The 14003-nt window shown below is 39.7% G+C and overlaps 1 protein-coding gene across 1 annotated transcript; it reads right to left on the bottom strand.

Annotated features, from left to right (window-relative positions):
• Positions 1-6571: 6571 nt before the first annotated feature.
• On the bottom strand, positions 6572-7739 carry LOC108055507 (uncharacterized). Its single transcript, XM_017138874.3, has 4 exons — positions 7547-7739; positions 7354-7482; positions 6832-7086; positions 6572-6777 (listed from the first exon to the last, which is right to left on the bottom strand). The coding sequence occupies exons 1-4, from the start codon at positions 7641-7643 to the stop codon at positions 6647-6649; spliced, it is 612 nt and encodes a 203-aa protein (XP_016994363.2). The 5' UTR covers positions 7644-7739; the 3' UTR covers positions 6572-6646.
• Between the last annotated feature and the right edge of the window lie 6264 nt (positions 7740-14003).

Genomic DNA, 14003 nt, shown 5'->3' with positions numbered 1-14003 from the left:
TTGCAGGCATTGTTAGCTCCATATGGAGGTCATAAAAGTTTTCCGAATAATACGGGAAAAGGCGATGGGACAGGGTGCCAGAATAAATTTGGCACGCGCCACACTCAATAAGCAATATAAATCCCTAAAAAATGCATGCGAATCTGTGACTGCACTTGGAGAAATATATATTAACTTGTAATGGAAAATAAAATATAGTATAATAATATATTTTAACAAAATTAATATAAATAAATTTTTTGTGATATTCCTTTTCAAAAATATAGTGCATTATTTTAATATTTTAATAACGGAACCTTGTCTAAAAAATCTTTCTTATAAAAGAACCTATCTTTTTTTCTGCACTGCATAGTGTTGTAAGCCATGGGCATTGCCAATTTGCCGGTTGCCCGATTTTTTATAGTCCAAAGGGGGTGGGGTGGGTGGAATGGATTTCGCCATGTCGAATGGGATGGGAAATTCATTAATTCCGTCCGTCGACGACTGTTTGGCAAGTTTTCTAATTAAAACAACAAACAAATGGGCAGCCGGGATAACAATACATATGGAAATCAAAGTGGGTGGAGGAATGGGGATTACCAGTTCCCCCTTTTCGGCCAATTCCAATGCTTTGTATGTGTGTGTGTATGTGATGGCCGGAAAGTGTCTGGCAAGATGCTAATTCGGTTAAAAACTTTTGTCGTCAAGTTTGCTGCAAAACGGAGTCAGTCAGTCCCCCTGTCAGTTATCCTGGCATAAACTTGGTTTAATTCCGATTCCACTGCTGCTGATGTCGTCGCTTTGTTCTGCGGCGCATGCAAATGGATCCAGATTCAGATTCGGATCGAGAAATCCAGAAGTCTAGAAATCCAGAAAGCGGAGTCAACTTCATGGGATATGCATCCGATTTGTACAAAAATATGCGCGTGCCACGCCCCCATTTTTCAATCCCAAAGGGCAGTGGCCATGACATCGTTTAAATGCCAGCAGTTTGTTTTCCAATTTACATGCTTCAAATGCTCGAGAGGCCATCAAAAAATTGTACCGCAAAGAATGCCACACTTTTCTTGCCGGCCAATTGGTTAAATAATAATGCGAATATTTCCCATTTGCGTGAAATGTTGGGGAATTGTCAAGACAATTAAGAGTTAATTAAATCCACTCTACAAATGGTTTCGGAAACCTCATTATCCGTTTGGGGTGAATTGAATAATAAAAAAAACGAACAGAAATATTCCGAAACATTTATCGAAGCTTTGAATTAAAATCGCTAAAATTTATCATTTATCACTTATCTTTAATCAAAGATAGCTAGGAATAAAATACATTTTTGCGTTTTATTTGATGTCTAGTTATGAGAATTATTTTAGTGTCGTATAGCTTTGATACAGACCTTATACAATTTTTTTTCAATCTGTTGTAAGTGGATATTATTCCCTTATTTCTTATTATTTTATCAGAAAAATTTCTGTAGCCTCAACAGATTTCCAAAATATTTTTACAGAGAGGGTCAATAAAAAGTATGATATTTGCATATCCGATACATAGAGCTTATCATTCCTCTAATCTCCTAAACACACTTGCACCCTCTGAACGTCATCGTTTGGCTCGGAAATGGAATGGGGATGGGGATGGCATTCTCACGCCCTTAGCTAAACATTTATTTTGCTAATAATTTATTTATATGCCCTGTCAATATACATGCTGTAAGTACACCACCCACATTTGCCCAACATTTTTGCCCCTCGGGGCGCACACACAATTTGCTGAAATAAGCAGAAAGAAACAAAACTGTTACGGCAACAACGAATTGATTTGCTTTATGGAACGTCAACGCTAGACTTATCCACGTTTTTTTTTCGCCCGATTATTATGCACCCCCCTCTCGATTCACCTCCCCCTCCCCCTTCGTTGGTAAGACGTCGGTTGTCGTTGTTGAGTCAGTGACTCATATCATTATGGCGCCCATGTCCTGAGGCGCCACGCGCCTGTCTCCACCCACTCGCCACCCCTCCACTTGAACATTTTCCGTTTTTTTTTCTTGAGTTCCCTGAAGAAAGAGGGTATTTAGTATTCGTTATTAAAATGCTATTTCTACCATTTTTAATTTAAATTAATAAGTCTTATTTATAGAGTTTGTAAACTATCTCTGGTTATTAAAATGCTAGATATACAATTACAAATTTAATTACAATTTAGGATTTGTTGGTAAGGTAAATGATTTTAATCCACAATCGCTGAATATTTAAATGCTAGATTTACCTTTTATAATTTAAATTAAAGATTCATATATAAAAATTTTTGGTAAAGTGAATAATTTAAATCCCCAATCTCTGGATATAAAAAAGGAAAATATACGACTATTAATTTAAACTAAAGATTTTTATTTTATAGACTATTTTTTGGTAAAGTAAATTGATAAAAATCTTTGACTAGTAGGTAATCCCAAGTCGAAACTCTCAACCATTTTTCCCCATTTCTCGTTATGTCTGCCAAGAGCCACAAACCGCACTCGATTTCCACATGAATAGGCCAGGCCAAGCTTAGGATCAAAATGGAAATGAGTCGAAGACGGCGATGGAGGAAAAGTGTCTGGGAGGAAAGTGGGGGGATACCTGGTCGCCATCTCGGGCATTCTTTCATTCATTTTTATTTCCCTCTTCTAGCCGTGTTTGCCCCATTGATTAATGCGTAAATATGCGTTCCATTGCTCCGAGTTTCCTGTTTGTTGTCTGTCCTTGACTCAGCTGCTTTTCAGCTCAATCGAATTGAATCGAATCGAATAAGGACACTTTTAAAGCCGGCAGCTGAAGGAATTTAAATACTTGGCAAAATAGAAGAGCTGGCAAAGAGAATTTAAAGTAAGGGACACTAAAATTATTTTAGATTTGTTTTATTTGATTTGACAAGTAACAAAATATATATTCTCAATAACAAATATTTGAACAAACCTCCTTTAAAAAATACGAGATATTATTTTTAATATTTCTCTTTATTAATTTTGCTTGCATTTCTTTCACTGCACAGAATATGCTGATAATTATCTGGAAATCACGTAAACAACTTTGTGACGGCTGCATGTCAGTGCCTCAAAAGCGGCAACAAAGTGTTAACAAACCCGCTGGCGCACCTGCAAAAATGATGGCTTTTTACGGCTTGAGTTCACAGGACTCTCACACACACACACCCATACACTCACACGCAGCCAGGACAGCGATTACGTAACGCGACAAGGGCCATCAATCATATTTAGGTGGATGGAAGCATACATATCCCGAAAATAAATAATGATGCCCATTTGTAGTTGTCGCGGCGGCATTTAACATTTTTAACTAGCCCAAATAATTACAAGGCTTTTCTCCCCCATTTTTCAGCTGGAAAAGGAGAAAGAAAGGAAATAGAAAGCAAAAAGAAAGGGCGGAAAATGAAAGATAACTCGAAAACAATTTCTTATGTGGGATTTGCAGGGCTCGTCGTGAAATTGGAAACGCTGCATGTTGGATGAGCTGGTGAGATGCTGAGCTGATGATAGTGATAGTACCACCCCCTTAACCCCCCTAACCACCCACTTTAACCCCCTAAGTACTCGCATGGAGCTCATCTTGATGGTGGCAGCGGATTAAGCAGCAAAAACGCATGAACCGCCCGGTGACGTCAGAGCGACGGGGCTAGTAACAAAAATAAAGCGCAAAAACACAAAAGGACTGAAAAAAAGCTGCAGCTGAAGCACAAGGATTACGAAAGGATTCGTTTCTAACGAGATTGACAACAAACCGCACTCTAATACATGTGGATCTGCCTGTGTGTTTGGTAGTGTTTGCGTATCATCGGTTGCAGCGTTTTTATTTCTATGCTCTCCCAGATCAAGGATATAATATACCCTTTTTATGATAAAGCGAATATGCGTTTTTCACTGGGTAAGTTATAGATTAACCAGCAAAATTATAGAAGGTATAGAATTCCTTGAAACTTTAAATATTTTATCTACAATTCAAATTAAAAACAAGTTATATATATTCTGTTCAACATTTTCTGTTACCGTTGTTACCTCAAAGGTACCAAAAACTATTCAAAGAATTTCTTCAAAGATTAAAATAATATAGAGATCATTTAATACAATGAAATACATTCTTTATGATTAATTGTTTAGTAAATATCTTTATATTTCCGCTAATGGTTTTAGAGGTGTGTATCTTCTTCTTTAAAATAAAATCCTATTTTTAAAGGGTATCCGATATTCGATTTGACCTCATTTAGGCCACTGGCTTTGCGGTTGGCCGCTCCCCATCCGCCCCCTTTGCCTTTCGCATTCAGCAAACAAAGCAAGTTTTGCCTCATAAAACTAAAACGTTGGATTTAATTTTGCAAAATAAACAAAAGAAGAAGAGAATCCAAAAAATTGGCGAAGGAAATACAATGAGGGAAACTAGTTTCTTGGCACAGATGGATGGATAGTCGGATATCTGCTGCGTAGATCTGATGATTGAAGTGGGAAGCTTTCGTTCGAGCCCATGAATTTTGCGATAAGTAATTCAGGCCCACGCACACAGAACGGCAGGCAGATGGAAAACAGAAACACAAATCCGAAAATGTGAAAATGAAGAGAAATTCATTATTCATTTGGCAGGCAGCAGAATAAAATAGAAAATGCAAATACTGCAGGCAGAGGGGAATGGGGATGGAAATTTTCTGTGGCGTTCAAAATCGTTTTTTGAGTTTTGCTGTTCTGCTGCTTTTGCTGCCTTTTTTGCTGCTGTTGTTGTTTGGTAAAAAAGTTTTCTAATTAAAACAACAACTGACAACGCAAAATTGTCAACGTACAAACATACTCACAAGCGCACATATATACATTTACAAAAACATGCAGATATACAGATGCAGATACAGAAGCACAGATATATTTGCCAACTACAAAATGCTTTGTTAAAACAACTTGCACAAAGCCGGCAAAATGCCGGGGGAAAAGTGGTAGGAAAATGGGAAAGGGGGGAAAAGCTGCCCTTGGCGTTTAGATGGCCCGCTAAAAGGGAAGCGGAGAGGGAAGAGGCTGGTTCTTATTGTTAGCAGTTGTTAGATTAGTTTGACTTTTCGACCCACCCTCCAAACCCTTTTGGCCAAAATGTAAATGTGCAACGAGCGGCGAGAAGGACATCGCAGAGCCGCAAAATTGTCAGTTGATGATGGCTTAAACTGAAATGGAACGGGGGCAAAAAATAAATACAGGGCAGAAAAAAGAGGAAACAAACAGGATCGGACAATTGTTTACATGTAAATTACCTGGGAATAACAGGGGCCAGCGGTGGTGAGCAACGTGGCCCGTTGTGAAAGCCTTAATTAGCCGCTTTCCACTCGCATTTCCACCCAGGGATTTGCGGCTGGGAGGGAGCGGGGAAATGGCCATTTACAAAGGCCAAACATCAGTCAATTCGTTTGACATTTGATCAAACTTTTTGAAAAAAAAAAACAGCTGCCAACTTTAGTTAAAGCTGTGGATTGACTTTTGCTTAGCATTTTGAGAGCATTACACAAACAAGCGTAGAGAGAAAATTGCATATCGAATTGATATGCCGCATAGTCAAAATTGACACTACATAATATCAAATTGATCGTCGATTCATATTAAATTTTTATTCAAGAGCAATTTCCTCTTTCTCTCTGTGTGACTATTTTTTTCAGAACACTTAAATTCGATTTAATTCGATTCGATAGCCTTAAATTTGAATTTTAAAGCACACAACTTTCCCGTACCTAATTTTTGGCAAATGGATTTGCCTTTTAATGTGAATGGGGGAAGGGGATGAAGCCCAAAGCCCGAAACCGAAATGAATTTGCTTTTGCAACTTGTAATGAAAAGTTTTGCATTCGGGCTTCAATCAAATTAATTTGTTTATTAGGAACAGAGAGCTTGGAACTCTAACTCAAACCCAGCTGCGATTTTTGCCGCCATATCTGTCTGTCTGGGCGAATGAATCATAATTTTTATGATTACGTATACGCCGCGTGGGCGGCCACTCATTCCATCATTTCGAGAGCAAATTGCTGTTCTTATTGTTGTTATTGTGGCAATTGTTCTGCGGCACAAACACATCGGCTGGGCGAATGGGTGGCCGGTGGGTGGTAAAGTTATTATTATTTTAACAATTTTCCAACTCTTTTGCGCTTGAGCGGCGCCAGCGAAGGTCGCGTAATTCAAAAGCAATTTGTTGAAATTAAATTTGATTACGTTTATTGCGCGCCAGCTGCTCGGCCCGAAAAACTTTCATCACTTTTCCACGGAGTTTGCCCGTGGAAAACTCTTCTTTAATCGCTCGGTAATTGCCCCAAATTGTGCGACAGAGGGCGCCACGCAAATCACCGATCAAGCAAAGCTTTTCCTTTCCTTTGCCTGTTGTTTTTTTTGCCATTTTCCACTTCCCATTTAGCTCATTTTGCCCACTGACAGTTGAAATTGGACAGGCGCACACAGGATAATAAAGTATTGTTTTGTCAAAAAATAAATTACGTTTCAACTTGTCTCAGTTGAAAGAAATTAATGATAGTTTTGGCTTGAAGAAGTGCAGCTACTCTTGTAAATAAATTACCAAAATAAAGCTGTTTCCAACAGAAAGTTATCTTTAATTGATCGCTGAAATCACAGCTAAAGAACGCATAAAAAATATATTAAGGATTAATCCTTAAAGGCATATGGCGAGGGCTCATAACGCTGCTGAAGGCTCTCCACATAGGGATTGGCCTCATCGCTGGCGAATTCCCGTTTGTAGTCCATCATGGGACTGTTAATCAACTTGGATTTAACGGCTGCAATTCACAGAAATATATCACAGATATTCTAAGGAAAGTAGTTAGACTCACGTTGAAAGCTGTCAAACATGTCCATGTCGAGATTCTCGTCAAAGTGTTCCGCATACTCATGATCCAGCAGCCCCAGCTTTGGTTGGAAGTCCAACTCATCATCCTGGGCCAAATAGCGATCCATTTTATTCTCAATTATCGGCTCCTCGTAGCTGTATTTCGACATCTCTTCGTGGCCATACGAATCCTCTTTAACTGGCTGAATTTTCTCCATTTTTCGCTGCTTGCCGGGCCACGAAAGAAAGGCTTTGAAAGCTAGAGGGGGTTCAAACCAAAAACTTATTTTAAAATAAGAGAGAACGACTAATTACAAAGCTAAAGGAAGTGCGAGCGAGAGGAAGTTATGCAAGTAGTAAATTGACTGCTTGCACTGCTTGCATTCCATTATTTGCTTTGCTCATAACTTTTTAATTAATGGTCCGATTTTAAAATTTTCTTCTACATTTCGATAGGTATTAATAAGCACAACAAAATTGCATTTACATTTTTGTGTAACGCGTATTAGAACTAGTAAAAACTTACGATTCATTGACCGATCGAAACGATGATGTTTGACATCCAATAGTCCCTCCCCTGGGCATTCCATTTCCTTTTTAGATCCATGAACCTGTCGATGGTACATGTCCAGCAAACCCTGGCGATTCACCACAACTGTGGGTAGAATAATTCTTAGTTTCGATATGAACTTCAATATTTTTAGAGATTTTCTGCTTACGCGACGACGGCTTACCCCAGGCGCTGGCCAGGAAAAGCAAGAAGAGGATGAACAGCGGCGTCCAAATGGGCAGTCCAAAGGCAGTCCTTCTATTCATCTTCGATATGTATTTAAATATCTAAATATAATTACTTGAAAATATTATTCTGATAGACAACAGAGTCCGGTTGGTTTCGGACTGGAAAACGTATAGTCAACCGGGTTGAAAGGAAACAAGTAAGCTTGCTGGGTTTATGTGAATATTTCATTTTGTAATTACAAAATAAAAATTAATTTAATTATTCTTAGCTCTCCATACCAAAGATACAAGTGTTCAAGATTCAGGGAAAACTTTCTGCTAATCCGTTACCGCTTAGATTTAGCCATTATCACTTGTTCTTCGCTTTGTGGCGCTTTTGAGCTTTCTCTCGGCCACAATTTTGCCTTATGCGGCTGACCACCTTTGACCCCTCGTTGCCCCACCGATGGAAGCGTTGAAACAAGTTGCCAAAAAGTTAAAGTTTCCCCTTCCCCCAGCTGCCAACAACAAAAGTTGCAGCCCATCAAGTGCCACGCCCACACACAGAGAGCCGCCCACTTGCGTAAACGTTTGCTAACAAGCTTGAAGGGAAAACTATGGGGAAAAGGGGGAAGTTGGGATTCTGAGAGAAACCAACAAACATTTTTGAGGGGGCTCCCCTCCCCCTGCTAACTAAACACAAACGGATATGTGGATAGTTCCACCATCACCACACAAACCTCTCTTCAATATTTTAAAACCCAAACAATTTTGCCAACAAATTCATCTAGAAATCCAGGCACAAAAAAGCTGAGAGATGAGTAACTAACAAAAAAAAAACAAAAAACCAAAGAAAGAAAAAAGCAAAATGAAATGTTTGAGGTTTGCCAAAAATATTTTCAGCATTTCTGTGTGTAAATAGTGAAAAATTGCTGCTTTTGTTGGCCAAAACAAACCGAAATATCTAAAGTTGTTGCCAGTTCTTTCCACCTACCCCTTGCCACCTCCCAGAACTCCTCTTTATTAAAATGTCAAGCCATTAGGAGAGGGTGGGGAGATTTCGGCAATAAAACGGATTCTAACATTTGTCAGTTGTTGTTTCTGGGGTGCCATTAAATGCAGGAGATGCCAACAAAAGCCAACCTGACAAAATGGCTAGCGAAAAGGGGCGGCGGGGCACTCCACTCCTCTCCACATGCCAGTTAAAAACATCTTAAAAGCTACTTTTAACCACAATTATGTAAATATTAACACAAACGAAACATAAGACAAAAGCACAACAGCATAGGCAAAGGCAAAAGCAAGAGAACACATCCGAACCTCCTTCCACTTCTGCATATCTATTCTATTCAGATCCATTCCAAAGAAAAGTCACGAACTCTGGGAATATTGTGACTGTAATCACAAATTCAGAAAATACAAGCATTTTTAAAAAAAATATTTATTTTCTTAGTAATTTAACTTAAACTTTTTTAACTGCAAAGAAATATTTTAGTAGTTTTTTTTTTCTAACACAGAAAAATAATTATTTTTTTTATCAGTATAATAAATCTGAATATATCCGTGACTTCAGGGGAGAAAATCACAGGTGTCACTCATCACTGAGCCTAGGAACTTTCACAGGCAGAACAACAGAATCAAGGTGGAAAAGTTGGGGGGGAGGGGAAGGGGCGGTGAGGGCCAGGTAGAAAGGCAGAAGCAACAAACGGGTGACACATAAAGCCAGCAAATGTCTGGAGTGTCGACAACACAGCCATTAGCATCTGGATGAGTGCGAGATGTCCCGCCCACCTTTCGCTTTTCTCCACCTTCGCCCACTTTTCCCGCAAGGTGTTGAAGTTAATGTCAGCCGAGTGTGCGTGTGTGTGAAAGAGACATAATCCCCAAGATGAAGGCGGTGTTAATAAGCAAAGAGGCGGCGGAAAATGCGGAAAATGGGGGAAAATGGGGGAGGGAGAGCCAGCTGGCTGCCATTATTATTGAAAACTGTTAGACATGACAGCAGGTCACGTTTTGTCAGGCCACGCCACTCAGTCAGCCAGTCATTCAGGCAGTTCCTCATTCACTCACTCACTCACCCGCTCACTCACTCATTCATTCAGCCAGCCAGTCAATGAAATGAGCAAAAGAAATGCAAAAATGCACAGACGACAATCCGTTTTCATGGCTGATTTAACAGAGTTTGAGTTTGGTTTCGTTTCGTTTCGTTTGGGCTGGGATGGAAATGTCCCCCGACAGAGACTGAAGTTGAATCCGGGAATCCGGGAACTGAGCTCCGGATTGGGATGGCAAACATATCGGTATGGGCTGTAGATGCAACTCATCCCCGTGGAGAACCGACAAACAAGTTAAGGGACTTAATCTGCAAAGGTACAGCCGAAAATACCCTTTGGATTATATGGTTATTTATTTATAATACAAAATTAGACGCAAAAAATGTTGAATATAAAATAAAAACGTTGGTAATTAGTTTAATATTATTATAATAATATTTTGTTGTCCATAATTAAAAAAATTTCATGACCATGATCTTAATTTTTTTTTACTGAGTATACTAAGAATATTTCATTAATTTATAGATTTTGTCTTTTAATTTAATGAAAATAAATACAAAACCCCACTTTGTATAAATAACCTTTGATAAAATGATAAGAATTTCCCCCCTCGAAAAAATGTCCTGCTACTTGTTGCCAAAAAAAAAATGAATGAAAATTATTTCATAGCAAATACAAGGCGAAGAGAATGGAAAACCGAAATCACATTAAGCCAAAAAAGAGCCGGGGAAAGTGGGCAGCAAAATAGGGGGTGAGGTGGGGTTAGCAGTGGATAGGAAACTAGCGGAAGGTCCCTGTACAAATGCCAATCCAGTCACGGGTTCTAAAAATCAAAAATTTGAATTTCGATCACGTCTTCAATTACGTCGAATCGACGTGCATATAAATCAACTCTGTAACAGGCCCCACACACACACACAGAAACACACATACTGTGTTTATACGATGCCGAATTCACGCTATCATTTCACGCTTTCGGCCGATTCGTGCTTGTATAAACGCCATTTCGTGAATTCGGCAACACACGAAAGTTGACTATGATTTCAGCCCAAAAGCGTGATTTGGTGATATGCAATCTGGTAACTCTGTAAAAAATGATTGACGTTGCCAGATCGCTAGAAATTGAAGGCCTTTTATAGGCCATTTCTCTAATCAGTGGTATTACAAATTAGATTTTTTACCGGTCCGGCATCCCTATCAGCTGAGAGTGAATAAAAGCATGAATTCTCGGCTGTCGTATAAACAGGGGCAATTTCTATATCGCGCTTTCAAGAAATCGTGATTGCTATCGTATAAACATAGTAACAGACACTCAGACAGGGGGGCGGTGGATGGTGGGGCCTATGGGGGCGTGGCAGTCAGTCGTCAGTCAGTCAAATGCGGTTTTGTTGTTGCTCCACTTGCCCCTTATCCCCGTTGTTGCGTTGAGTTTTGTAAATCAAGTGGAAACGCCACACAGGGCAAAAAAAAACAAAGCACAGAGTTCGGAGAAAGCGGGAAAATCGGGCAGGAAAACGGGTCTGGGAAAGCGAACCGCACCGATGACGATGGCGATGATGATGACGATCTGGTGGAAAAGTCGGTGGAAAAGCACAACCAAGTCGAGGAGTCCAGAGTTGAAGTGCTGATGTGGCACAAGTGTGGGCGTGCCACGCCCCCTAACCCCGCCCATTGTTCAATCGACGCCCCTGGAACCCGCCCCCCCCCCTCGCTGAGCACTCATGCTAAGTGCAGTAGACATGCGGAAATTGTAGGTGCAGCCACGCCCACCGCCCTTTCAAGGACACCAAATAATCGTCGTTAAATAAAATAAATTAAAAAATAAAGTCAAAACTGGGCGAAAAAAAAAGAAAAATTGAGCCATACTATTTATTTTAATACTCATATATTAATAATATTTTCTAATATCCATTTCATTCATTAGTGTTTTAAATTTATTTAGAATTCTGTTTTAGAGTGTTTGAAATATAATATTTATTCATTTTCCATGGGATATCCTTTTTGATAATTTAATGGGATTATAATTATAGGAAAATATCATATTTAATTTCATTTGACAAAAATTATCTGGAAAAAGGAAGACCGGAAATTGTTCTCTACTTTGCAAAAGGCGGGAACAGGTTGAAAGGGGGGCAATGCCTGTCAGCCAGCCCGAATTATTTGGCATTAAAAATTGTAATTTCTGGCCAAGACAAGCAATCGGGAACTTGTTGTTCAATTTCCCCCCATCACGCTGATTATCCTGGCACTCGCACACACACATGACGCCACACTGACATGTCCTGGTTGTTGTTGATGTTTGTCGGGAATTTGATTTGATTTCAGGCAACCAGGAACTGCAACTGCAGCAGGAGTTGTCCTCGTCAATGTTGGCACTGCAACCTCCATTTCCAGCTCCTGCTCCTGATCCCGATCCTTTGCCTCCGTCAGCTCCTGCTCCTGCTCCTGCTCCATGTCCTTCTGCTGATGCTCTGTAAAATGTCCTGGCCTGCCATTCGCTTGAAATTACTGACAACAGCTTCAAGCAGCGGCAAAGTTGAATTTGCATTGCCCAGAGCCGAGTGTGTGTGTGTGTGTGTGTGCGAGCGGGTGTCCTGCGAGTGTGTCTGCGTAAGTGTCTGTGTATGCGAGAGATGTCAGTCATTGGCACAAGTGCATCACACGAGGGTAGGTCAAGATAAAGGAGAAAATCATTTTTGTAGGAAGCACAAAAAAGTTTTTATCAATTAATTAAAAATTGAGAAGTTTTTAGTTATTCTATTTCCTGTAATAACACCCTATATGTTGATAGCTTAATCAAAACACAAACCAACTTATTGCATGAAATTTTTTTTTTATATTTCTCAATAAAAGTATTATTTGGATAATTTCTTTATCTAAAATGTACAATATTTTTATATTAAACAAAAATAGATATACTTATAGATACTTTAGACTATATCAATATCATTCTTTTTATATTCAAACATTTTTTTAGTTTCACACACCTGACGACCCCGAATGTTAATATACAAGAGGAAGACCCGAAAAAAAGCAGCATCTTGCTACACATGCATTTGTCTGCAGCCTGGCCCTGGTTTTTCCCCCATTTCCTTACCAGTTCGTCCTTCCTTTGACGTCAGAGCAGGATGTAAGTGGGGGGGTAGACTGTGTGACAGCTTTCTTGAGATGCACTTCACGTGCATTTGACTGCTTAAATAAATTTTGCTCATGGTAATAAATTCACTTAAACTCAAACTACAGGCCGGGATGTGGGCCACCCACCCAGGGCCAACCACTCTCATATGCGAGGACAACGGGAATGCTGACGGCTTTATAAGACTTTTTGTTTAGACACTCATAAACATAATTGACGTCATAAAAACAGACAGCAGCAGCAGCAGCAGCGGCAGTAGCAACAACAATGACATAATGTCATGTAAATCTGTGCAGGGATTCCGTGTGTGGGTGGTTGTGGATGCCCGCCGTCGCCCCGACTTTTCCCCATTTTCCCCAAAAGCTTTTCCTCTGTCGCTGTGGTAAGTGAAAATCATTAGTTTCAAGTCCGCACAAAAGCCGAGGCATTTGTTTTGTTTGAGCTGCTTTAAAATGAAATGCCTCTCATGTTTTATATGGCCGAAAAGGACCTGCCTGCCCGTGCCCCTAAAAATAAATATATATACCCGTACGTATATGTAGGTAGTATCCCCCATTTCTATCTCGGGCAAAGCGGCCTGCATTTTTTGTATAAATTCTAACAAATTGTCTACACTTCCGACCAAACTGCGCTCTCTCATAGAAAAGCCCCCTCGACCGCCGCCCCTGCTTTTTCGCCCACTCTGTCTAACCTACTCCCGCTTGGCTCTCCATAAATCAAAAAGTGCTTGGCTACAGTTTTACAGTTTGTGCATTTGCTTTGTGTCCTATCTGCCCCCCTTCTCGCATTCTCCCCGTCCCTCTCCTTCTTTCTTTACATTTTTTTTATGAACTCCACATTAGTTGGGGGGTTGAAGGGGGGCTAAGGGTTGGGGTGTAATGGTCCACATGCTTGGCATGCCGCACTTTTGTGCGTCGTCAACTCTCGCAGTTTAACATATTAAAAGTAAAGTGAAGTGGGCACACTGTGGAAAAACATTACAGAGAACTGGTCACACTTGAAGATTAAAGACGACATTGGGCACACTGACGAAAACATTTAAGTGAAGAAAGGGGATAATTAACCCTTAAAAACAATAAAAAATATTTAAAAAATAAAATTAATAAATACTAAAAATGCAATTTATTTATAATAAAGTTTCTTTAAGGTTAACATATCATAATACATTTTTCCAAGTGCATCACTTATAGGCTACTTCGAGTAAAAAATCTCACAATGAGATTCTGAGGAGAAAGGGAGCAGAAAAATGTGAATTGAGGCGAGGGGGAA

Source organism: Drosophila takahashii, chromosome X, assembly GCF_030179915.1.
Source record: "Drosophila takahashii strain IR98-3 E-12201 chromosome X, DtakHiC1v2, whole genome shotgun sequence".
Classification (NCBI taxonomy): Eukaryota; Metazoa; Arthropoda; class Insecta; order Diptera; family Drosophilidae; genus Drosophila; species Drosophila takahashii.
Note: the sequence above shows the minus strand (reverse complement) of the source record. Positions and strands in the feature narration are given on the sequence as shown.